This window comes from Harmonia axyridis, chromosome 3 (genome assembly GCF_914767665.1).
Source record: "Harmonia axyridis chromosome 3, icHarAxyr1.1, whole genome shotgun sequence".
Taxonomy (NCBI): domain Eukaryota; kingdom Metazoa; phylum Arthropoda; class Insecta; order Coleoptera; family Coccinellidae; genus Harmonia; species Harmonia axyridis.
In genome coordinates, this window is record NC_059503.1 from 62,275,618 (window position 1) to 62,303,611 (window position 27,994).

At 34.7% G+C, this 27,994-nt stretch overlaps 2 protein-coding genes across 4 annotated transcripts in view; one reads left to right on the forward strand and one right to left on the reverse strand.

The window, feature by feature from the left end:
• Window positions 1-27,994, forward strand: part of LOC123674766 (flotillin-2) — a 374,288-nt gene that overhangs the window by 183,087 nt on the left and 163,207 nt on the right. The window lies entirely within an intron of this gene.
• LOC123674755 (glucose dehydrogenase [FAD, quinone]) lies at window positions 1,501-27,870 on the reverse strand. 3 transcript variants are annotated; one of them, XM_045609822.1, is made up of 6 exons: window positions 19,264-19,496; window positions 8,080-8,424; window positions 7,984-8,021; window positions 7,640-7,920; window positions 5,771-6,031; window positions 1,501-3,186 (listed from the first exon to the last, which is right to left on the reverse strand). In XM_045609822.1, the coding sequence occupies exons 4-6, from the start codon at window positions 7,790-7,792 to the stop codon at window positions 1,732-1,734; spliced, it is 1,869 nt and encodes a 622-aa protein (XP_045465778.1). In that variant the 5' UTR covers window positions 7,793-7,920; window positions 7,984-8,021; window positions 8,080-8,424; window positions 19,264-19,496; the 3' UTR covers window positions 1,501-1,731. The 3 variants fall into 3 exon arrangements, with proteins under 3 accessions (XP_045465778.1, XP_045465777.1, XP_045465776.1); XM_045609821.1 differs by lacking the exon at window positions 19,264-19,496 and adding an exon at window positions 27,757-27,870 and having other exon boundaries at window positions 7,640-8,021; XM_045609820.1 differs by lacking the exon at window positions 19,264-19,496 and adding an exon at window positions 10,342-10,495 and having other exon boundaries at window positions 7,640-8,021.

Below are 27,994 nucleotides of genomic sequence, written 5' to 3' on the forward strand. Positions count from 1 at the left end.
AAGTAGTAATAGTAAAGTTTATTCAACATCAAAATTTACATGTTATGACAAATTATTCATATTATATCATACTCGAACTTAAATAGTCTTCTATGCTATAAAAAGAACCGTTAATTAAAAACTCTTTGATGTTTAGATCAAATTTATTCATTGGCAGGGTTTTCATTCTTGATGGGAGGGAATTGTAGAATTTACCCCCCAGTAGTCAAAAAATTGTTGTGTCCGGGCTAAGCGATGTAATGGTGTTATCAATTATCTTGTATCTTTAGGAAAGAAAATTAACTATTAATTAGTATAATTGCATCTAGGTTACAATTAGTCATATTTAAGTAAACAATACAGAATGCGGTACCTAATAAATTACATAATCTCAATAGGCTCAATAGCCTTTTCACAGATTGAAAAGGAATGATTTATTTAGATCTAGTTGACCATTAAACGCTTGGAATTATGGGATTCAAAAACTCCTTTTTTCTGTTATTTTCGTTAGTATAAAGATTTCCAAATTATTCATTGAAATATAAATTATACATCAAATGTATGTTTTAAAGTTTTCGATTTATCCTCAGAAATTATGGGCTCTTTGAATCGTTCCCTGAATTACCACTGTTTTTTTATATATGTCAATTCAATACATATATCTGTTATTGCCAAGCTTTGAGAAGAATGTTATTTCTATTGATTTCAATGTTTGTATATTTTGTTAAATAATTATTTATACATTTCATTCAACATAGACTAATGATATTCATAAAAGAAGATGAAATAAAACACTTGCCTTGACGTTTCACAATTTCAAAATCTCGTTGTCATGCATGTTTCGGGTTTCATTTCATTCTCAAAACTGAATATTCAAAAAATATACACAAGTACATATAGATTACTAGGTGACAGATGTTAAAAGTGGAGACAGGCAGAAATCTAATTGATCGTTTACAATAAGAAGATTTTGTTTGTGAGCTGAGGATATTTCCAAAAACTCTAAGAGGTCTAAATGTTTGCCTCTAACACATTTGTGTAAAATTTTTGTTTTATTTAAATTATTGGAAGTGATACAATGATTGGAAAAACCAGTTAATGATTCATTTTGAAGAGTCAAGTGTTTCATTTTATCTTCTTTTATTGATATTAAAGTTATGTTTCACCAAGCGATATGCGAGGAATCAATTTCGATAAACTAATAAATTTAGGAGACATATTACTTTTACTTAGGTTGTTTCACTACCACAGTTCCTCTAAACTAAGTCCAGCAAATTTTTTTATTCAGAAATTTGGATATTCAAGTATATAAGTGAACTTAACTGTGATAAATTAATTGCTCAGTAGCCGACGACATCTTTATAGTTGACCTATTTGGTATTATAATGCAACACACATATTGACAAACTAAACAAGTTGTTTTAACAAGACTCTCAAAATAGTTATTACAATATTCTAATATATTGTCTCATTGAAAATAGTGAGTTATAGTTGAAATTCATTGAGTCTAAAAGAAAATAAAAAATATGCATCGCGAATTTTATTATAAAAATATACATATGGTACAATATTGATCTACTTCATACTAAACAGAGTTTATATACATAAATTAAAGTTACATAAATAACTTATTTTAATTGGTAACGTCCACAATGGAATGTAAAGTTCTTGCAAACCAATCGAACTTAATTAAGAGGTACACTTGGGTTTCAATTTGAATGACTAGGACACTCCCTAAGGTTTTATCGATTGCTACCTAACTGGTATGCCCCAATCTTCTTTTATTATATCTGCACCCTTTTCGCCTATCATAATTGTCGGAGCATTAGTATTTCCACTAACAATTTTCGGCATAATACTCGCATCGATAACTCTGAGTCCTTGAATTCCATAAACTCTAAGTCTAGGGTCAACTACAGCATCAGGATCACTCGCTGGACCCATCTTGCACGTACTTGTTGGATGGTAAATAGTGAAAGTGAAATGTCGAAGACTGCACTCCCAATATTCATCTGTATCAAAAGGGTATTGTCTACAACCTGGAAAGGGCATCGTATGCGGCCTAGAATTGAATCTTTGGAAAGCTTGAGAAGCCGATACATTCAGCGCTATTCTGATCCCTTCAATAAGGGTGAGAACATCTTCTTTATGCGTGAAATAATTGGGATTTATATCGGGATAAACCTTGAAATCTTTTGATCTTAATCTTACCCAACCTGTACTCTTTGGTCTTAAGAGTAAGGGTAAGATAGTCCAAGTCTCCGCCTCTTTCAAGGGTTTGTATACAGTATTGTAAACACTGTCTCTGAGTCCTGTTATTTTCTTAACTTGAGTTCCGTCAGAATTCACGCTACTTGGTGCGAAATGAAATTGGATGTCAGGCCAAAGGCCAGATTTTGGTGCGTATTTGGTGTTCACGAAAGCTAAGCCCTCAACTCCACCAAGAGAAGTCATTGGACCTTGTTCTCTCAACAGATACTCCATAATTACAGAAGGTGTTTGATACCTACTCTTGGTGAAAGAAATAGGATCATCTATGATGAACGTTAATCCTCCTAACCCTATGTGATCCTGGAGATTATGCCCAACTTTGAGATCGCTCAGTAGAGGAATTTTGAACTTGGCTAGGTCTTCACGAGGCCCCACACCTGACAGCATGAGTATATGCGGGCTTCCAATAGCTCCAGAAGATAAAATCACTTCCCTTTTTGCTCTTACAGTTCTGATTCTATTGTTCCTTAGAAATTTAACGCCGAAAGCCTTTTTAGTTACAGGATCTATTAGTACCTTGGTAACTTGAGCATTCATGGCTATATGGAGGTTACTTCTGTTTCTGACAGGGCGCAAGAAAGCTTTTGCTGTCGAACACCTAGAGCCTCTTCTTATAGTACCTTGAGAAAGCATGAACCCTGTTTGTTTAGCGCCATTGCAATCTCTGATATCGTATCCAAGTTCTCTTCCAGCTTGAAGGAAAGCTATTGATAGTGGTGTTCTCCACGGTGATTCTTGGACGGTGAGGTATCCACCAGTGTTGTGGTAGGGGGTTTTTGTTAGGTATGGATTACGGTTATCCTCGCTTTTGAGGAAATATGGCAAAACCTCATCGTATGACCATCCAACGTTTCCATCTGCAGACCATCCATCGTAGTCTAGCTTATTTCCTCGGACGTATATCATGGCGTTCAATACGCTGGAGCCACCGAGTACCTGAAAAATATGGGATTATTAGTCTGAATTATTCACGTAAAGGAACATTTTGGAGTTATTTCAATGCAGAATCCTGTTATTCAAATGATAAAAAAGGCTCAATAAATCTATGTGTCAACTGTTGATGAGCACAGGAAAATAGAGGTTCCTATAATAAAATCGTCAACTCCCATCAATCGACAGTTGAAACCATAAAAAAATTGAGACTCTTTGATGAGGTTTTGGTTCATTTTATTATTTATATTGATTTAATTGTGGTATATTCTCAAAATCATAAAAAATTGATCTTTCAAAAATGGCACAGACAAATAACTTCGGGTCATAGCTTCGTGATTGATAGTCCTGCTTAAAAGATGAGCATGCCACTGGATTCGACGTAGAAAAGTGCCTCTATAATTTTTTAATTCAAGAGCTTTTCAATCAGTATTAGTGGATATATACATTTCTTTGGATATCGTGATTTTTCCAATTTTCTCTTATAACTCGAAAACAAAAGAAGGTGGCCAAAAGTGAATACTACTCTAGTTAGTTCCTCAGGAAAAGACAACGAGAATCAGATGTTGAATATATCCTCTGATTCAAAAGTTGTAGTGCTGAATCATCGAAATTTGTATGCCCTGAAGTTGAGGCCGATAATAAGTAAGGTAGAATAATCACAATTTGCAAAGCTGTGCATAAAAAAAAGGCAAAAAAAATAGTGAAATCATTCTTGAGGCGTTCTAGGACTAATCATTTGATATTATTCATATTTATATATGATAGGAAACAACCAAGACTACACTGAAATCAATTAAATCCAATTTCTTCTTCTTTTCCACGTGCTTTATCCACAACGAAGGTGCGATAAGGATCTTTGATACTGCATTACGATATAACTGATGGAAGCTGCCTCCTAACCACTCTAAAGTTTATCAGCTATGGAATCCTCCTTCTTCCGGTGCTCCATTAACCTTGGTTCTTTCTCTGCATGATCAATTGCTGTAGGTAGTTGGCATTTATGTCTACGCATAACATGATCTAGATATGGCATCTTCCTCATCTTCTCTGTAACAATTATTTCTTTTGCTTTGAGCATTCTTCCAAGAACTTAGAACTTCTTTCTCTTTTGCAGTCAGGCTATTAGCCTTTTATTGCTCCATCTCAATATAATTCACCTCTGGTGAGTTATTTTAATTTTGCTCTAGCAGGTGGCAATATGCCACTCAGAAAGTTTGTGTAATCATTACACAATCTCTGTGCCAGTAAGGTTTTGGCTTTAACACACACTTCCTAGAGAAGTGCCATCTTCGGTTGTTTGTGTTCTCTAGGAGCTTTTTCATCGTATTCGCAAGCCTTCCTTATTAGAGGGTTTGCGTGATTTTCCATTTTGATGGAGGTCTTCACGCTCAGATCTTTCAGATGGTCGTCTAGAAATGGTATTCGCAGGTCTTCATGTATCCGTACGTTGCTGACAAACCATGGTGCATTTAAGACTCGTACGTAGGATCGTATTCTGCACGACTTGAAGCCTCTGCAGATGCGTTTTTGCGGCGTATACCCAAGCCGAACATGCGTAAGACATGACCGGCCGAATGGTGGACTTATAAAAAAGAAGCTTGTTGGAAAGAGACATTTGCTGCTTTTGCAAAGTAGCGGTTGCAACGCTGCCGCTGCTGGCTTTCCTTTCGTCACAGATGATGTGACGTGTTGGTTCCAAGTGAGCTTCTTGTCAAGTGTCACTTCCAGATACTTGGCCTCGTTTTTCCATTCGATCCTCCTACCGAACATTACGACGTGTCCGACGGGATCTTTTTTCTTTCGACTGAAAAGAACTGCTTCTCTCTTCTAAGGGTTTACTCCAATTCTCCATCGAGCAAACCAAGATTGGAGTCTGCAGAGGGCTTCTTGTAGGTACTTCGTTGCTATTTTGGGACACCAAGAACTGGCAAGAATGGCGGTGTCGTCAGCGTATAGTGCCATGGAGGTTTTCACCGTTTTTGGCATGTCGGATACATATATTGTAATTATTTTGGAGACAGCAGAGATCTGGCTGAAAGAGACCTCTCTGAAGACAATACTCTGTCAACTCTGGCTCCAAACTTGCGAGAATGAAGGTAAGAAGCTGAAAGTTGGACCATAGAGAGTGGGAAACCTGCCGTAAGCAATTTGTATAGCAGTCCTTTGTGCCATACTTTATCAAACGCTTTGGCTACATCCAAGAACACACCTCCTGTGACTTGTTTACGGTTATATCCATCCGTGATTTGTTCCACTACTCGGAGTACTTGTTGCACAGTGGAATGTTGGCTTTGGAAACCGAACTGTTCCAACTGTATGATCTTCTTTTCTCTTCCAAGAACCTGGTGGTCGTTGATTTTAACGTTTCATGATACCCTCAAAATATCACTACGCTCACATCTTATCTCACCAGCTTATTCATTTGGTCCACGTCTCCAACCCATACATGGGAATTGAGAAAATATAGCACCTCTTCTCTTGGCCTTTGCGTTCTAAGGCATTGACGTATTTGGTGTCTATATGCCGCATCATGAAATTCGTACATACTACCCCTTGATGTAACAATAAAAGTCATAAGAATACTCACTTTACCCCTGGGCCAATTGCAGCGATCTCCGATCATTGCTAGGCAATACGCTGATTCGACAGGCGGCGATGTTTGGTACATCCAGTCCATTTCTGACATTTGCGTGTAACCGGCCAGGGATGGAATATCAGATATCTCGTTCTCGTCACCCCCGGCCTCCAGCAACAACACTGTCCAATTGGCCACTTCCGATAGGCGAGAAGCTACAACAGCACCCGCTGATCCACCACCTACCACCACGAAATCGTACTCTGCTCTGACCTGAAACGGGATAAAATTTCAATTTTTTTTCGATCATTCTTTTCATTTATTCATTAACTAGCTTCCATCTGCTGCACCTCAAATATAACTGAAATCAGGAACAGGTTCGAATCACTACTGACCAAGAATAGATAGACAAATGGTGGAAAATGAAGAATGAAATGACTGAATAATATTCATTCACTCCGGAGGAACAACAGTAAAGAAAGAAAGAGCAGGAAACGTCAGAATAGATAACCAGATGATAGAATGGAAAAAGGAAGCAAAATATCTGGGAGTAATAATGGATGAAAGAATGAATTTTAACAAACAGATAGAAGAAAATAGAAACAAGACAAGGCAATTGCACGGCAGATTGTACCCATTGCTCAACCCTAGAAGTAAACTTTCTTTAGAAAACAAGCTGAAGATAATAAAAATAGTGCTAATACCAAGCATTACGTATGCAGGAGTTACCTGGTACAATACGAAGGACAACAATAATGACCAGTTGCAAAGTACACTAAATTCAGTAATAAGAACAGCGGTTGGCACCCCATGGTATACAGGGTGTTTCCTAAACATGCAGCAAAAATTCAGGGGGTTGTTCCTTGGACTATTCTAAGAATATTTTGTCCTTTGATGATTTTTGAAAAACCTATTTGTTTCGAAGATATAGGGGAAACAAAATTTCAGATAATAACATTTTATTATGAAAAATTACATGAAAATTCAACTCAACCTACAAAAACTGTTGAAAATGACCACCTCTAGCCAGCATACAAGCATCCAATCTTCTCCTCATTGACTGCCGAACCCTTTCAAAAATGTTAATTGCTAATACATCACAAAACGAATTCAAATGAAAACCGTGTTTAATCTGTATTCCTTTACCATCTGCACTTATCAATTTTTAGTCAAAAAACTGGCCGTTTTTAGTAATTGGAATGTTGTTAAACAAATTTAAAAATAAATTGTACCTACTTAGTAAACACAGTGCGGTACGCATTTTTATTTAAACTATTATTAATTTTAAAAATATGAAAAATGTTGTTCGCCCTGTATCTTCGAAACAAAGAGGTTTTTCAAAAATCATCCAAGGACAAAACATGCTTAAAATAGTCCAAGGAACAACCCCCTGAATTTTTGCCGCATGTTTAGGAAACACCCTGTATAACTGACCAACAAATCAGAGAAGAACTGAAAATTGATACTATTGAAGAAATAGTCAATAAGCATAGAAAGAAGACAATAGAGACGCTGAAAGAGCCCTAGAATAAGGAATTAAGAAAGATAATACAAATTAAAGTAAGAACGACCGATAAGAAGAAAAACCTCTTTCAAAGAACTAGAAGAAAAAAGTGACATGAAGTAGGGAGGAAAGCCTCCTGATCAGACAAAAGCAGAAAATAGGAGAAATTAAATTAAAGGCGAAGGGAATGTAAATTCCGGACCTCAAACAAAAAGAAAATCTGATCTTCCACTATTCCATTGGAGCCAGAGCGACTTGCAGATTTGTACGCTAAATACTAGGTTTCCGAATTTTCCAAACCTATATATTTTGAACAGAATGTGCATGTTGATATAATAAACCGTGATATTCATGCATTATTGAAAAAAATTACTCACATTTCTGACATTCACAGGATGACTTTCCGGATCAAAATGGAGGTATCGCATAAATGCTAAGCTAGCTGCGAAAACTGGCACCAAACCAATAATAGTCACTGGATTCGTGGACAATCCAACCAAAGTTCCAATCGCTGTAACAATTCCAGACATCTCGAATATTATGTCCCTATCCTTTGAACTTTTCTACAAGCTATCGTTTCCAGAATTCTGCATCACGGCAACGCTCGATTTTTGGTAACTGAATTTCTTGAAGAAGCTTCCTGGACACTGAAACTATCCTGGTTCGATTGGTGTTGGTCTTTACGTTGGGGACTATTTACAACAGTAGGATCTAAACTTACATTAACGTCGACTTTGTCCTTCACATTCCTTCCTAAAACTACGAGAACAACATATATTGGCACTCTGAATCAAATTTGACAGATTTTGGGTCTTACATCCACATTCCCATGTTCACTTCCTGGTTCAGTATTTTCGGCGTGTAATTCCTGAAGGAGATCTTCTGCTGTTGGAACTGCCACTCTGCGCAATCTGTACCTACTCGGGACTTGATGAACAGGTTGTGTTTGAGGTAATCGAAGTGGTTGGTAACCCTTTGTTCGGAGACGTTGTTTCTCTTGTATTTGTCGTTGGGAGTGGTGTTGTAGTAGTTTTGATTAGTCTTGTACTTGTCGCGTAGGTAAATTTCGGTATTGTATTTTTCTTTGGGGATAAATTTTGTCGGGTAACTTGGTTCTGCGTCGCTCTTTCCCATCTCCTCACAAGGACTTCAGAAAATTGATCTGTAGGAAAAAAATAATTGCTTAAATCGGAATTTAGGTACTTGTTTATTATGATGTTGAGAATTTTTCTCCAATAAATTAATTATGGTCTTATTATATTCTTTCGATTATATCTAACACTTCTAATTTCTCCAGATTTTTATTATTTCGACGATTGTTTCGCCGTCTTAGCGTCTTCATCAAAAATTGGTTATATTGCAAAAGGTTTTCAAGGACCGAATGACGACAAATATATACCTATCGATTCACGCTCTAGAAGGAATATGTTTCCATCCGGATCTAAGGAACGATATACAAAACCCCAAATACTCATCAGCCTTCTGCTATTCCTTCTTGAAGAAATTTGTATATCCGAAAAAATGCGACAAAAAAAAACCTCACTGATAAGGTTTTTTTTTATGATTGCTTCAAGAAATGGAGATTCGAAGTGAACACATCGAAAACAGTTGCAATCTACTTCGGAGGAACAACAGTAAAGAAAGAGAAAGCAGGAAACGGCAAAATAGAAAACCGGACGATATAATGGAAAAAGGAAGCAAAATATATGGGAGTAATACTGGATGAAAAAATGAATTTTAACAAACAGATAGAAGAAAACAGAAAAAAGATGACACTTGCACGGCAGACTGTACCCATTGCTCAACCCTAGAAGTAAACTTTCTTCAGAAAAAAAGCTGAAGATAATAAAAATAGTGCTAATACCAAGCATTACGTATGCAGAAGTTACCTGGTACAATACAAAGGACAATAATAATGATCAGTTGCAAAGTACGCTATTTTCAGTAATAAGAACAGCGGTTGGCGCCCCATGGTTTATAACTAACCAACAAATCAGAGAAGAACTGAAAATTGAAACTATTGAAGAAATAGTCAATAAACACAGGAAGAAGACAATAGAGACGCTGAAAGAGCACGAGAATAAGGAATTAAGAAAGATAATACAAATCAAAATAAGAAAGACCGATAAGAGGAAATACCTCTTTCAAAGAACTAAATAGAAGAAAAAAGTGACATGAAGTAGGGAGGAAAGCCGTCCGATCAGACAACAACAGAAAATAAGAGAAATGAAATTAGAGGCGAAGGGAATGTAAATTCCGGACCTTGAACAAAAAGAAGATCTGAGTAACAGATTTCAAATCTTTGATTGCCTCAATTAACCAAAAAAAAAAGCATTTTAGGGTATGGGAAGTGATTATTTCACAACAATTCATGTTCAAAAAAGTTTTCAAATGATTTTATGAGATTTCAAAATCCTCTTGCTTCCAAATGAAAGATTTTTTACAAATTCAAGAACGATATCTTCAGTATAAGTGCAATTTCACAGCATTTTTTCATTTTTGATTTGAAAATTTCATGATAAAGGAAGATATTATAAGGTATCTACGGTATTTTTTTTCAATTTTCAGTGCTTATGGTTATGGATTTTTAAAATTTCACTCGATTTTCGACTCCGAATTCGAATTTCGATAATTGATATTCATCAAAATTTTTCCATTGATATTTGTAATATTTTTTCTGTATAAAGATATATTCTGGTTGAAAGAGACTACGATAAACCGTAATGTGTAAAATTCGCATTTTTTTCATGTGAACTAGAAAATAGAAGGAATTGATTCCAAATATTTTGTCATATTCTGTGGATTCGAAAAATATCCCACAAAAACAAATCTCAACTAATCCTTCGCAAAGGTGAAAACTGAAAATAACGTACTTCAATCGATTTTCTGATTGCCAGTTAATTGCTGATAGAATTGGATCAAAACAACTTTCCTTCGAAACTAGAAATGAAACTAATAGGTATATGAACGTCACAAAAACTGGAACTATTCGAATGAGATTGCTTGAAATCGTATCTACTGCACATGTTTCCCAAAAAATTGAAAGATGATAAATTCAGAGTTTATAGATCATACATACCAACTGAAACACAAATTTCGAATATTTACTAGAAGCGGCAAGTGAATACTTCTTCTAGAATTTTCACTTTGGTGTCTGCTGCTTTTTATATTCAAGTCATTCACTAGGAAAAGACAGAACTAAACTGGTTAACCTGTCTACATTACATATCAGTAAGAATCCATTCCTTTTATTGCATTAGGAAATCTGCGATTCTCGATTTCAAACAGAGTTTCGTGTTACGAAACTAATTGCACATGATTCTTTTGTCGCTTCATTTATTGCTTCAATAATTAATGTTGCGTTATATTTCCGAATAACGTCGCGATAGCTCCTCTGCTTTTTTCAATTTTTGCGTAATAATTTAATACTCTGTTAAAATAATTGTTGCTTGGAAGCGATAATATCATTACAATGTGCTAAAATTTGCTTCACTAAGTATTTTATAACTGTGTGCAAAAAAAATTTCTTGGAGATGTAGATTATTGAAAGGTTTTTTGTGGTGTAGAAGGAAATTTTTCGAATCATTACTAATTCATTGATATTTTCAATAAAATTCCAAGGGTCGTAAAATGAATCATCCTTCTTCGTATGTAATTTTTAGTTTTGTCATACTTATAAACTTGATATAACTATATGTAAATGTATAGAACAGTGAAAAGGATACCCCACACTTCATTAGAGAAAGTGACCCCTGTCACATTGGCTGAATTTTTGATATGTTATAGTGTCAGTTATATCAAACAAAAAGTTTGATAGGCACAAGTTTTCCTATGGGCCAGTTTTGTCGCCCCTGAAAACTCTCATTTGTTCTTTATTTTTAAACAATACAAAACGTTATCCTAGATAACCATCACTATCCTGAGTAATCAAGATGTGAACACCCATTAGTGTGAGATAATATCAAAAGCATTGTTATTTAGTGTGGTTACATTTGGTGGATTATACAGTGTGTTCCAGCTTCTTACAATTTTTAAAGTTGAATTATTCGAAAATTGTTACAAATCGCCATTACAATCTACAATCAAGAAATGTTTATGCATCCTTTTCTATACCTCATTCAACATCAAAATATATGGATATTTCCTTCCAAAAGGAAGTGAAACTTATAATCGAAATGTTCCGTACTCGAAAATCTATCCATTTACAGATTTATACCGTAAAAATCCCTGACGTTACAATATTATATATTGATAACTGCAAACAACTTCAATGAGTTGAAAATAAATGCAACAGATGCTTTGAATAAAGTATTTACCTGGATGCAGCAGAATCAACTTGTAATAAAAAAAAATAAAACAAAATATATATTATTCAGTATCAACAAGAATATGGACCACAGGAAAATCAGTATCAATGATCAGGAAGAAGATATTCAAGATAACACCAAATTTTTGGGTGTGATAGTCGATAGATATTTGAATTGGGAATCACATATTGATGAACTCAGGAAAAAACTGAATAGCGTGAATTATAGCATAAGAACATAAAAAAAATATTTATCCTTGAAATCGTTGAGAGCTGTTTATTTTTCTTGTTTTGTTGGAAAACTTAGATTCGGTATATTGTTTTGGGGTGGTGGAAGAAATCATGATGTAGATAGGATATTTGTAGTTCAGAAGCAGGTTTTGCGTATAATTTACAACATAAATTCAAGGGAATCGTGTAGATGGATTTTTAGAAATAATTGTTTATTAACAGTATATTTATATATATGAGTGTCTAGTTTTTATGTTTAAGTATAAACAAAAATTTTCAACATCTGCATCAAGTCATTCGTACAGTACCCGTAATGTCAATTTGTATTCACTGCCTATACATAGGTTAAGTAAATATGAAAAAGGGCCATATTATGCAAGTTTGAAATTTTTCAATAAGCTGCCTGTGCAGATGAGAATTATAGATTGTTCGAAAGTTTTTAAGAGACAGATATTTAATTTTCTTGTTGGTATTGAACCCTATAATTTAGAGGAATATTCAAACTTCAATTGTTAATTTTTAGGTGCTTATTTAGTTAAGTTTTTATGACGTTGTTCAACCCACTGTACAGTTGTTGTAAATGTGGCTGTTTGAAATAAATTACTATTATTATTATTATTATTATTATTATTATTAGATTTGAAAGAAAATCCTTCAACGATGTTTTATAGACCTATTTATAATATTTTTCGTCTTTTCTAATGACTTGAAACTATGATGGTCGAAAGATATTTTTTCGGCAACCGTCCGGGAAGTGCTGACTTCCCGGACGCTTTTTCTCTGAGAAAGTAGCATTTCCCGGACTAGGCCGGAAAAGAATCATAGAATCCATAACAACCGAGATAACGGCTGACAGTTCATATGAAATTAGTTGTCAAAAATTTGCATGTTTTATGATCGCAATCGTAATAAAATATAGAAAGCAGCAGCGATAGTGTTATTTTACATGGTTGCCGAAAAAATATTGTACGCAACACGGCCGAAAATGGTTTTTTTGGACTCACAGACTTCCAGGACTCGCTTACGCTCGTCCTGGAATTTTGTCTATTCGTCCAAAAAAACCCTATTTTCCGGACTTGTTACGTAAATTACTATTTCAGTTCGGAACATTTCGAATATAACTTATCAACGTCACTTCAAAATTTTAACCATTTCTCTAATAAATATCAACAATTTTATTGTTTTATTGAAAAGTGTGTCGTTTCAATTTCAGTAATAGAGTTGGTTTTACTTGTCAATGGTCAAAATATGACAGTTCTGAAAGTAGCAGCTGTCCAGATAGAGGGCTGTTCAAAATGAAACCTCTCACTGAAAAACCCCTATATTATTTGGATATCCGAATTGAAATGATTTTTTTCATTCGAATTGAAATATTGAAATAATATATGGAAGGAAAGATTGTACCAAAGTTAGGATTTTTAGTATTTTTGAATGAAATGGAAGCCTAGAAATTAGCGATAACTGCGAAGTTTTTATATTCTTATTTGCAACTCCTCTCCTAAATCATTTGGAGATTGTGTCCACATCCTTGGATTCTTTTCACATTCTTCTTTCAACTACTTTTTAACAGTTCCAAACGATATTGAGTGGTCAAGGGTAGATTTGATCAGTTTATACATTTTGACAACTTCCAGTGGAATTGGACATTGTTGTACTGAAATTAGGAGCAAGGTCCCTGCTAGAATATTTCTTAAGAACAAACAAGTTTTGCAATATCTTCTAATTTACCTCGATTTCAAGTAGAATGCATTAATGTCAGAAAATTATGAAATCCCGTGAATGTTATATGTTAGTCCGACTGAAAAAATTTTTGAATACAATTCAAATGCCTCATACAAGAGATGAGTAGAGTATATTCGGTAAAGTGTGAGATATTGATTGATTTAATTAATTGAACACATTTTTCGTGGTAATTTCACAATAATTCACTATTCACTCGATATAATTTTCTTAATTTTGCACAAATTATCTAATTTTCAATCGAGAAAGGTCACAAATGATTCAATATTGATACTTTGATGAAGAATTCGTAATAGAAATAAATTGTGTTCTGTAGGTCTGCCAGCAGCAGTGTCCACGATAAGTCTCGAATGGAATAGAGACTTGAACTCTTGAAGTTGATTCAAGCTCCAAACATCTGGATTCAGATCGCTAATTGGCAAAATTTGTATGATATGAAAGTTTGTGTCTCAAAAATCGATAAAATACTTATACGATCGAACTTGAATTCAGAAATCGGTTGCAAAGTAATGAATGATCATGCATATGTATCAACAATCGTTTTATTCTGTGAAGATCATGATATCTGGCAAAAACTACATTCTTCCATAGAAATATCTGAATATTATTTCATAACGTTATGAAAGTTCCTTTCCTTCCTTTCATCAGTGGATGAAAGCATAATCAGTAAATAATAGAAGGATATTTATGTAAATTTTAGAATTTACGTAAAAGATGGCAGAAAACAAACGTCAGTACTTTGAGCAAAATTATAGTAGCCTCCTCCATAGAACAAGTGCTCAAACATTAATTATTCTTCAGAGCTGTATTACCTATTGAAGGTATTTAATAAACGAATTTGAATGAATGACTACAGTAGATGAAGATAACGAATATCAATCGTATAATATTCATGTTGTAAGCCATCCAATGATCGCAAACGTCATCGCAAACTGGTCGAGAATGAATGTCATTACGGTAAAAAGTTATGCCTCACAAGCGAAAGTGAAGATGATTATATAATGAAGATGGAAGTATCTATTACAGGATGAGGAAATCTCATTTTACTCCTCATTCACTTGAGAATACAATGCAAATTTGTGTAATTAACAGTAGATCTCGTAGAACTGAATGATTATGATTACGATTTTATATTATTTGTTACTCTGGGAATGTTACGTTTGAAACGTTCATTTCAGTTTGTTATTTTCATTGATAATTCTTCAGAATCTTCAATGACAAAAATTTTTTGCTTCAAAATTCCCTAATTTGTATTCAACTATTTCTACAGAGCAGGCTACTTGAATGAAATACCGTAGCTTTGGAGATTTTTCATTCGATTCCTGGATTTTACACTCTTCAAACCGAATTTGCTCAAAAATTTAGGATGGTTAGAAAAATTAGGATAATAAAGGCAATACCTGGGACATATTATGAGGGGAGATAGATACCAGTTGCTGCAACTTATTGTCCAGGGAAAGATAATGAGCAAAAGATCAATAGGAAGGAGAAGAAACTCATGGTTGAAGAACTTAAGATAATGGTACAATTGCAACAACTGCCAATTCTTTAGATCTGCAGTATCGAGAATAGGCATAGCTTTGATGACTTCGCCAAACTTCGGAACGAAGGAGCCACTCGAAGAAGAAGAAGAAAAATTGAACAATAACGAGTATTAATTATCGTAAATGAAATAGTCATCAAGAACAATAATAAGTTATGTAACTCTGACAGACCTAAATGAATCGAATTCTGCTGTTTTCTATGACAGTATCAGAAATAATGAGAAGAGCACTCAGAGCACTGATGTGATGTGAGGAGTTCATATCAGCTAGTTCTCTATACCATACCGTTATTTTTCAACTAAATAATAAACTCCTGCTTGGTCGTATAGGTAATATTAGAGATACTGGAAAAATAAATTTTCCTTAGTAATGAATGTGTCCTATGGATAGATCTTGATCTATCTCAGTTTTCAGAAAATGTGTTCCAAAGATTCTTTCTTGAAAATTGTTGATTTCTAGAATTCTTTATACATATTTCAGTATCAATATGAAACTTCCATTGTAAAAATTGCGATTGGTGGATATTACTGAAGTCATTAGACTTCAGTAATATCCACCAATCGCAATTTTTTTTGTTTTTCCAGTAGATCATCGAAGAGATTGAACTATAAAAACACCTGGTGAAACCGTTCGTTGAAATTCGTTTTCAACTATAATGAATCCTTGAAATGATACTCGATAGATGCAATTAGGATATTGGGTCAGTTGTAATTGCCGAAATATAATAATTATTGAACGAAATTGTGCAATTTGTATGAATTAAATCTTTGGCTGAAATTTAGTCTAGTTCTGAGACTAATAGGTTACTACTAATGAGTCGAATCAATTTATCGGTTTATGGGAGATCTAATAGAGCATTGAGAAAGTAGGAGAAACATTTTGCTAGTGCGTTAACACAACATGGTTAGAAACATTGTAGATATAATTGGCAAATATACAGATTATACATATGAGAATATACAGAAAAAATCTGTAACTTTAGAAATATTTCAATATATCCAAGAGATATATTAAAAACCAGCCAATTCAGTAATCAAACTAGTGGATTTCTGACTCTCGATCTTTTCGTTTCTGCTATTGAATATTTCTTTTTCATTATTGCTTTCCATTTCCAACGAAGAAATTGAGTAAATGATATTTCAAATTTATATTTGAAGTTAATAATAATCGAAAAGTAAGAGAACCTTCAGTTTTTTTTTGCTGAAATATCTTCAGGCTCAATTCTTGGATTTGTGGTGTTCAAAAACTCTCTTGTGACGACGCTCAAATAACCAATCAACTTTGGTTTCCATCTTCAGGTTGTGTGTTGATTGCTCACTTACTATGGAACTCCTATGGCATTTGTGATTATTTAATTGCACTTTGTGCAAGAGGAATAAGGTCTTTCCAATCTGGGTTTTTGGTCACTCGAGAATCAAAGGATACGAAGAGACTGATCAATTTTTCTGGAAGGCAGCACCAACGCTTTTTACTGGACCGAAACCTCTCTGTGGTATAGAGAAAAGGAGGAAACTGAGAGGAAAACACTCTGGCGGACTCAACGAACGATTGATCGACTGCAACATCCAAAAAATATTTGGATCCCATTTTGAAATACCTCCCTGGTCTTCTTATAGGATACTCCTGCCTCAGAAAGCACCTTATGAAAATAAGGGTTATCTAAATAAAACGGACGATATTCTGTGGGGAACAGTAAGAAAATCTTGATCACTTGATCACAGAATGAAGCCATTGCAAAAATACTTCGGACGAGAAATTTGTGAAGATGTAAACTCCTCATAGCCATCTTCCCACTGGAAGATCAGCAGGAGATGGTGCAGTGGTGATAAAAGCTCTGACTAATTGTCGAAGGGGCACAATAGACCTTAAGGGTAACTTTTAACTGTAATCAGTAAGGTCCTTTTCGTTTTTCCCACAATGGGCCAGGTTCTTCCTACATATGTTATGCTCGAAATTACTCGTGTCTTCATCAATTCAACTTCATTTTCATTTAAAGATAATTTGCTCTTCGGGTACAAAAACAGTTATAGAATAGAAAAAATCTACTATCCTGGTAGTACACTTGATTTTATATTTCTGGTTGCACTTTTATCTCTATTGCAGTTACGCCTTCAACATTTTACTACTTCATCTCAGTGTTATTCACCTCTGGTGGAGTAGGTACTCCTGCTCTAACAGGTGGCAATATTTCTGTAAAAAGTTTATGTGTAACTACTGATTACACAGTCTCAGTGCCAGTCGTTTTTTCTACGAGAGTGCCACTTTCGGTCTATTATATTTTCTACGGACTTTGCAGTCGTAGTAGCAAGACTTCCTTATAAGGAGGGTTGCAATTCCTTGAAGGTCTTTACAGCTAGTTCTATCTTATGGTGTTCAAGGAATGGAATTTGCAGGTCTTCCCTTATCCGTTCGTTGCGGACGAACCATGGTGCATTCAAGGCTCATCTCAGGATTGTATTCTGCATGATTTGAAGTCTCTGCAGATGGGACTTTGCCGCGTATCCCCAAGCTGGGAATGCATAAGTCGTGATCGGCTGAATGGTGGACTTATTGAGAAGAAGTTGGTTGGAAGGAGCCATCTTGTGTCTTTTTCAAAGTAGCGATTGCAACGACACTGCTGTCGTTTTTCCCTTCGTCACAGCTGATGTGGCATGTTGTTTCCAAGTGCGGTTTTGTCTTCATTCCATCCTCCTATCGAACATTACGACGTGTCCATGGGGATCTTACATCTTTCGGCTGAAGAGAACAGCTTCATTCTCAGGTTTCACTTCGATTCTTTATCTAGCAAACCATGATTGGAGTCTGGGGATAACTTCTTACAGGTACTAAGTTGCCTTTTATGACATCACGAACTGACAAGAATGGCAGTATCCTCACCATATAGTGCCATGGAGGTTTCCTCCTTTTTCGGCATGTTGGATACATATAATGACGGTGATAGCGAGTATCATTGTATGACTCCGTTAACTTTGGCTATAAACTTATGAGAACACATGTAAGAGACCACATGGAGAGTAGGAAACCGGCCGCTAGCAGATTTCCTAGCAGTCCTTTGAGCCATACGTTTTCCAACCATTTGGCCACATCCAAGAATACAGCCCAGGGGCTTGTTCACGGTTAAATCCATCCGTAATTTGTTTCATTACTCAGAGCACTTGTTGCACTGCACAGTGCAGGGTTGACTTTGAAAACGGATCTACTCCAGCTGTATGATCTTTTCTTCCGATTCTGCTTTCAATTTTTTCAGAATGACCGCAACAATTTCTAAAATGAATGAAACTGAACTGGCTCAACCAAAAGTACCCATATTCCTAAGCTTGATTCAATTGTGCGATAAAATCAATTCAACAAATCTGATCCCCAAATCCTTTATTATTGATTTTCCAATTGTTGAAAAATCTCGACCTTTTGCTATTCTAACTAATTTCTGAGCTCATTTCTTACCCTATTACACTTTCCGTTTTTGGCAGTTTTTTCAAGGTTAATCATAAAGCTGCAAACCTTGAAGTTATTTTTGAGGTTATGTTTATGTTTGGCTCATATTTGACTGATCAACATCGCAGTTATACAATGATATAAAGTATATCAAGTCAAATTTTGAAGGAGCAAGACTTATACACGTCTGTTTTACTCACAGTCTTTTTCAGTTTGGGTTATATAGTAAAGAAAAAAAATAAAAATTGTGTTGGATGGTAGAGATGAACACATGCGCATTTTAAGCAGAACCAAAATTAATACGAAAAAGGTCTAGTTTCATACAGGGTTTGGACATGTTTGCAAAAATGGGTTTATGTTCGATGATTTCTCAAATTCCTGTGATATTCTATACAATTGTTGGATACTGTTGAATTTAGAACATACATTATCATTAATAAAAAGAGTCCTATTATCGTCTTTATGACCTTGTCCTGATATTTCACTGAAAGATATCGTCAATCAAAATATCCTGGTCAAGGTGAACCGTTCAAACATTCTCTTAGTTGTCTTAACATTAATTTGGGTATTATGCCTGAATTTGCGATGGGGCGCAGTTACAAAGCCTATGCAAAACTGGCACCAGCTTAAGCTTTGAGAGCTCAAAGAGACATATGCAAATGCATAACATCGGGTTGATTTTATTTCTAATATTTACTTGGATGATTAACCCCCACATTAATTATTATTTTCAGTGAAATCCTACCTTAATCACGTTGTGGTTGTGAATTTTCCTTCGATACATCTTCAAAAAAATCCCTGTACCATAAAAAGTCGAAAATCCCTTTTGATAGAATCTAATTGAATCACTGTCACCACCACATTCGAAAACACGCACCGAAAACGTCAAGTGAATCTCAAGTTCTTGCACAACTCTCCAATTAGATAGACTATACCAGCGGTTCGCGGTGTTGTCCGAGACGTCTGCAGAGACGGTGAAAATCACCTTCTTCGCCGTCTCGTTCTTCCACCAGGTCGTGGGGATGGGTTCTCTCGCCGCGTTCTCTGAGGGAAGGGAAAGAAAGTGGTTGATGGTCGTTCGCGGATTGCGTTAAGAATCAGGAAGTACGGAAGAAGTTATTGGTGACGTTGGCGGTTTGGAAATGTTTGCGTTTAATTTCACGCCGGAGAAATTGTGCAGGTTGTCACGTTGATTTGTTTGTCCTTGGATGTGGTGGAGATAGGTCATTGTCGGTGTTGAGATTGGTAAATATAGGAGAGGTCGAGATAAGATGGAATTTATTTGGATTTCAAAGGACCTGGTACCTGAATGTATGAAAAATAGTGACAGGTGGATTTGAAATGTTAACTCAGATCTTCTTTTTGTTAAAGGTCCGGAATTTACATTCCCTTCGCCTCTAATTTCATTTCTCCTATTTTCTGCTGTTGTCTGACCGGGAGGCTTCCCTCCCTACTTCATGTCACTTTTTCCTTCTATTTAGTTCTTTGAAAGAGTTATTTCCTCTTATCGGTCTTTCTTTGTATTATCTTTCTTAATTCCTTATTCTCGTGTTCTTTCAGCGTCTCTATTGTCGTCTTTCTTTGTTTATTGACTATTTCTTCAATAGTTTCAATTTTCAGTTCTTCTCTGATTTGTTGGTTAGTTATATACCATTGGGCGCCAACCGATTACTGCATTTAGTGTACTTTGCAACTGATCATTATTATTGTCCTTCGTATTGTACCAAGTAACTCCTGCATACGTAATGCTTGGTATTAGCACTATTTTTATTATCTTCAGCTTGTTTTCTGAAGAAAGTGTACTTCTAGGGTTGAGCAATGGGTACAATCTGCCGTGCAATTGCCTTGTCTTTTTTCTGTTTTCTTCTATCTGTTTGTTAAAATTCATTCTTTCATCCAGTATTACTCCCAGATGTTTTGCTTCCTTTTTCCATTCTATCGACTGGTTTTCTATTTTGACGTTTCCTGCTGTCTCTATCTTCACTGTTGTTCCTCCGAAGTAGATTACAACTGCTTTCGATATGTTCACTTTGAATCCCCATTTCTTGAAGTATTCAATCAGTGTCTAGGTCTATCTGTAGCTGCTTAGTGATTGTTTTCCGCATTCTACTGTGATAGTATATGGCAGTGTCATCTGCAAACTGGGCTATCTTGCATCTATTAATTTTCGGAAAGTCTGTCATATATAAGTTGAACAGCAGCGGTCCTATCACCGATCCTTGGGGAACTTCGGCTTCTATTCCTCTAATCGTTGACCTGGTACTGTCGATATTCACCCTAAATTTTCTATTTGCCAGGTACGATTGTATAAATCTCGTAAGTTTGATTGAAAATTTCATCAACTTCATTTTGTAAATCAGACTCTAATGTTAGTATTGTTTTTTGGATTAACCAGAAGTCTCGCCACATGTAGGATGTGGCCTAGGGCAGCAAATTCCATTGGCGGCAGATAGAGCTTATTGATTTCCATTTAGGTTTTCAAAATTCAAACAAAATAATTATTCACACACAAAGTACGGATTCCGAGAAAAATTGTAAAAAAGTAAAAATCGAAATATTGTCCTATATACATAGCCAAATACTCAATATTTCAAGATCTCTACATGAACAATTGGTGAACGCTTTCTAAAGTAATATACTAATGAATAAGATTTCCCACAATGATGCAATTAATAATTTTGCGAATTCAAAGTCTCGCAAAAAGGTATTGTAATGCTTTTATAGTTGTACTCAAACTGTAATACTAGCAAATAATCAAGAAATCAAATTTATTGTATTTGTTTTTAACCTATGAGTATAATAAAAAATATCAACATTCGCCAAATGTATATTTTCTGCGTAAGCTCAATTTATATTCTGAAAGCATTGTATAATTAAGACGTACTTATACCTAACCTTACTTCGAGAGTGAGATATTCTTCTCTTGAAATTATGGTTTTTGATAATTCTTTGCTGTGAAACTAATCAAGAATCTGTCACGGTAACTCAATTCTCAATGATTATTATAATTTAATCAATAGGGATGTTGCGTCATATAAAAAAATCAAATGAAATTAGGTTTTCCACATTAAAGGCCGCTTTAAAATACTGAAATAGCATTTTCATTATCTCATTTCTCGAAGTCAATTTAATAAAATTGATTTAAATTGTGTTAATCCTTATCGACTAGCACGTGACTGCGGACGTCAATCAGGGCAATTTGACGTCATAGCACTGAAACGTTCAGAACATAACAAAGACAAACTAATCTTATCGAGAACTAGTTTATCTATGGTTTAGAACGTCAGATGATATAATCAAACCGTATTGACTGTCAATATCAGCTGATATTCAGTTTCACAGACCGTTAGCACGTCGTGATCATAGATAAACTAGTTAGTTTGTCTATGGTGGCGACTCTTTTATGCAGTGACGTCACCATAATACCGTGACAGAATGGAGCGTTTCAGCGGGAATTTTGAAAACTTTTTTATTTACTTAGTTTTTATTGGTACTTATATTTCTCCATGAACATTTTTTTTGTGTGTTTTTATAGGGCTTATCTACAAATCAAAAGTGATTTCAAAATATATGCAACATCCCTATTAAGGGGGTTTGGTTGCACTGTGACATAATGATTTATTGTGCCCTAGTTCTCAATGATACTAACTATCCAGGAAAAGTTGATGCAACGAGGATGATGAAGCACAAATCAAGTTTTCTTTTCAATTTGATTTATATAAAATCTAATTGATATTATTTTGAACTAAGGTATCAAAATTCAGAGGCAGCAGAAGTTGAATTGCCTACAGGCGCCAAATCTGTAAATCGTCCACTGAGCTGATCAGAAGACTCTGGTCAACGCTGATCACCCAACTTTCAGGGTGTTCAAAGTAGACATAACGATTCAAATGGAATATTATCTCTCTCTTAAAAAGAAATCATTCAAATTGAGCTACACTGGATGTTTAAAAATATTCGACGATCAAGCAGAAATATACTTCTTGTTGACTGAAACTTATTGATTGGAGGTGTACACGAAAAATTGCAATATTCCAATCCTAATAGGGTCGCAAACAAAGGCGCAGATCTTTTTTTTTTTCTTGGAGTATGGATAATGGAAAAAAAAACGACAGATGCACATAAATTAATTTATTGAAAATAAATATCTTTAAAACGTATATACACAATAAGGAACATTAAAAAACAACAAACTTTTTTCCCGCAAGAAAATAATAAACCTCGGACATACTTAGACGTACTCGTAATGCAATCAAAGTAATCATCTTGAGAGCGATAATAAACTCAAACTGTGAAAAGGTCCGATTTTCAACTGCCCAGCCAATTTCAAACAAAAGTATAATGATTATTATTGGTTCATTCTCATGGAAAAATTTTCATTCTCTTTCTTGGCGAGAATTCTGAAATTTCGAAATTTTATGTTTCGAAAGTCCTTGGAGGGGGGTAATTACCCTCAGTACCCCTTATATCTACGCCCTTTTTCGGAAAAACTGCTAGCTTTATATCAAGGCTTTTCTGTTATTATAAATAATAAGTATTATCGTTATTTTACCTGATTATTTTTCAATTTAGTGATAAATTTCATTCTCAGATTGGAATCGTATTTGAACAATAAATAATCAGTCAAAATCATTATTTTCTATTCATATTTTTTACTATCATGCACCAAATAACTCAATTCCCTCAAACACAGTGCAGATCAAGAAGATAAGTTCAACATTCTGTATTTAGTGTATAATAAAAATCAATGCAGGCATATTAAAGATAATTTCATCAATACTTATAGACAATTTATGAGGTCATTCACTTCCAACACCAAGAGATGAAAATGCATAAATCATCATCAAAGTGCATATTCATTCGACGCCAACAACAATTCGGTTTTTTGTCAACAATGAGTGTTCATTTTCTTTTTGTTGCCTTTCATCATTGACCAGCTGACGCGTACGAAACAGCATGTCATAAGACGATGCAAGAGGCAACATAATATCTGAATACAAAATAGTGATGCGCGATTACAATCGGAATAATTAAAAGTAAAACCGACTCCCAATTAAGCTAGGAGAAAGTTAAGGATTGTATGAAAACTGCCGCTATAACAACCTGCGATATTAATGTCTAACCAGCTATGAATTTTTATTTTTTAGCGTTATTCTATATATTTCTTACAGGCCACATGTTATTGATCTTAGGTGTGATTTGTCAGCGGAGACAACAATGTATTGATGCTGAGTATCGCGACATGCAGTATCTGATTTGAACGATATCTTCCATGGCAAAATAGTTATTTATAATACAAGTGCAGAAGGCATTGATATTCTTCCACGAGTTCAAAATTCAAAAACGAGCCACGAAGTGGCGAGTTTTTGAACGAACGAGTGGTAGAATGAGCCTTCTGTACGAGTATTATACATTATTTTCTCTAATTCAATGCATTTTTATTGGAATTAATGAAATATTTCCATAAATATCATTTAGTGATTTTTGCATTGAAAAATGTTGCTTGGCAGAACTGATTTCTTTAAGGCAAATTGATGAATTGACAGATAAAGCCGTGGCGGAAAGTTCGGAGTACCAACATAGAATAATAAAATATAACCATGAAAACTGTGCGTTTCTGATATATGCTCGCACGATTTTGTTCTACAAGATGTGGAAGAATGAACGGAATAACCACAGAATTAGGGAAAGAAAATTTACATGCTTATTTGTCTCTGAAATTTTGTTGATTGACCAATTCATGAAAATGCTTTGGAAAAATATTGACTTGAAATAAAGAGCCTTTGCCCATTTATTTCAATTGATGTTCATAACGGGTGTTTTTTTTTTTTCGAGTTATATAACTTTAAGTTGGCATTACTGTTCAAGATGGCGACCGATTTAACAGCTGTTAAGTGATTTATTCTCAGTTTGGTTTGGCAATTCATCATGAATAGACTCACGCCTGAACAACGCTTGCAAATAGTGCAATTTCATTTCGAAAATAATAGTTCTATGCGGAATACGTATCGCGCATTTCGTCCATTTCATTTTGTTTAGCGAGGAAGCGCCCTTCTGGTTGAATGGCTACGTCAACTAACAAAACTGCCGCATTTGGATTGAAGCTAATCCTCAAGTGTATGTCGAAACACCGTTACATCCAGAAAAACTGACTGTTAGGTGCGCTTTATGGGCTGGTGGAATCGTTGGTCCATTGGTACTTCTTCAAAAACGATGATGGCCAGAACGTTACAGTTAATGGTGATCGGTATAGAGCCATGATTACTAACTTTTTCATTCCTGAATTGAACAACCATGATGTCCAGGAGCTGTGGTTCCAACAAGACGGCGCAACATGTCACACAGCTCGTGCCACATTCGATTTATTGAAAGGCACGTTTGGTGACCGCCTAATTTCACGTTTTGGACCTGTGATTTGGCCCCTAAGATCTTGTAATTTAACACCGCTAGACTACTTTCTGTGGGGCTATGTGAAGTCATTGGTCTATGCGGATAAATCACAAACCCTTGACCATTTGGAAGACAACATTCGCCTTGTTATTGCCGATACAAGGCCACAAATGTTGGAAAAAGTCATCGAAAATTGAACGTCCAGATTGGACTACATCCGAGACAGCCGTGGCGGTCATATGCCAGAAATCATATTTAAAATGTAATGTCACAAGATTATCTTGCGGATAAATAAAATTCATGTCAATAGAATAATCCATCGTTGTTTTATTACAATTTAAAGTTCTATAGCTCTAAAAAAACACCCTTTAGTTATCGGAAGGTTTCGATAATGGATCTGAATTTAAAAAATTCACTAGAGATTCCTAGCAAAGCCTATTGCTATGGTCAATGTATTTTGCAGGTTAGACTTCTCGAAATTGAAACACTAAGTTGAAAATATTACCACAAAGTAATAATTCGAAACATGTGATCATTCGCCGTTTTCAGTGAAAGTTTAAAAATGTTCGAGTCTATGGTCGCTAGTATGTTTACTCGGTAGTTAACTATTTTTTCTTTGCAGGTGAGTGAAGATGATTGCTTTCTATTGAAGGAGAAGACTATTCATTGTGTAGGTAGGTAAATATTAAATTTGTTAATATTCCTATTATAATTTTGCCTATCAAATGAATCAACATGCGAGATGAATCATTGTTTTATTTTTACTATATTATTATGTATGAATAGAACCTATACTGATTTTTTACTGGAACTGCGCATATAATGTAGAAATTTTTTATTCTCTCATGAATCGAATAAATATGCATAAAATAATACAAAAGAATCGTGAGAATTGAAGAAACCATAGAAAATTAAACCAGATTATAGAATATAATGAAGAAAGTACTGATGCGAAGTTAGGAACTTGTTAATGCGCATTCATTCATTAGCCGACTGTTGAATATACCAATGTCTCCAATTGTAGTTCAATTGGAGCATCAATGAACTGACTTCACAACAGTGCTTTCCTCAATTTTTTTATGAATGTATGTTGTCGGAAAAATCACATTTCTATATTCAGATGATATACAGGGTGGCCACTTTTTTAATGGGATTATATTGGTAACTTTTAAACCATAAGAGTTAGTAGGTCGGTCAAATGGAGAAAAAGTTGCATGCATAGAAGCATTATCAAGCAGTTCAAACAAATCGAGATTATCAGGGCCGGTTATTGAGATATCATAAGAAAAGTAAATTCTGTAATTTTGATTTTTCTTTTTTTCCCACTTTATTTCAAATATTATCAAAAAATGTTACAGGAATTTTTTATTCAACAGTAAATTGTTCTCAATTTGACGTAATCAGATTTCGAATCCAACGCTCCGTGCTTTCTGGGCCACCCTCAGCCTCATTTTCTTCAATACGGACCTGTATATTTTATGACACTTTGCGAAATAACTTTTAACGCTGAATTCAACGATATATCATACAATGTCATTCAAAGTTGATTTTCAGGTGATTTTGACCCTTATCCAAATATCTTTGGGTCGGATCTGTATTACATTTTGGTACCTTTAGTTTAATTAACAACAAGCAATACATTTCGATGAGAAAATCAACTTACTCATCTTGAACTAAATGGAACATATCAAAATCAAATCAAGAAACAAGTAATAATTATTTACATATTTCAATTCATAATGATTAAATTATCATTTAATGAAAGAAAAATCGAATGATTATTCGAAAGTAAATGAAAATGAATGAAGTAAGTGTTCGAAATGTCCACCATTTTGTAAAATGCACTTAAGGGTTCTGGAACCCATACTTCTTATACATTTGCTTATTTCGTCTTCTTGAATACCTTCCAATACATTCTCAATCTTCTCGCGAGAAATCACTATTGTTGGATTTGTCATTTGTTCCAGAATCGAACTTTATTTTGATATCATTACGATATAAGTTTTGCAAGGCTTGGTATTCAAATTTAAAATCATTGTATTCGCGTCTCTTGAGTATTTTATTAACAGCAGTTTTTGATAAATTGCATTCACTACAGATCCAACCCAAAGAAAATTGGATAAGGGTCAAAATCACCTGAAAATCAACTTCAAATGACATTGTATGATATATCGTTGAATTCAGCGTTAAAAGTTATTTCGAAAAATGTCATAAAATATGCAGGTCCGTATTGAAAAAAATGAGGTTGAGGGTGGCCCAGAGAGTACGAAACGTTGGATACGAAATCTGATTACGTCAAATTGAGAATAATTTACTGTCGAATAAAAAATTCCTGTAACATTTTTTGATCATATTTTAAATGAAGTGGGAAAAAAAGAAAAATCAAAATGACAGAATTTACTTTTTTTATGATATCTCAATAACCGGCCCTGATAATCTCGATTTGTTTGAACTTCTTGATAATGCTTCTATGCATGCAACTTTTTCTCCATTTGACCGACCTACTAACTCTTATGGTTTAAAAGTTACCAATACAATCCCATTGAAAAAGTGGCCACCCTGTATACACATGTTCTTCAGTACCTACCAGCAAAATAGAATATTCCGTTTATACTACACAAAAGAATTGTTCATTTCCAAACAATGAATATTCCCAAGTGTGTTGTGTTGAAAATTTTCTTCTTCGTTATATTACGAATTTCTCATTGAATAATGTCACTCTTGAATAAACAATGCTTCATTCAAATTAATCAATGCTAATTTGTGTAGAATTTCAATATAATCATTACTATTCATCATCTTAAAACATCCATCGTAAATTAAAGAAAGTCAACAAAAATTTACTCACCGCAAAACCAGGCTTCCCTGTGTATGGTACATCCGAATAGGCACGGAAAAACAGTGGAACAACACTGATCGTATCACAGCATTCTCATCAACAACGAAGCCTTAACTAAATTCGCGAAATGAAGATAATTATCAAAGATCGATATCGTTTTCTGAATTCTCCATATTTTAGAAATCTAATCGTCTGTTGATTGAGGAAGCTGCATTTTCTGAGGATTATCTAACCCAGTATTGAATTT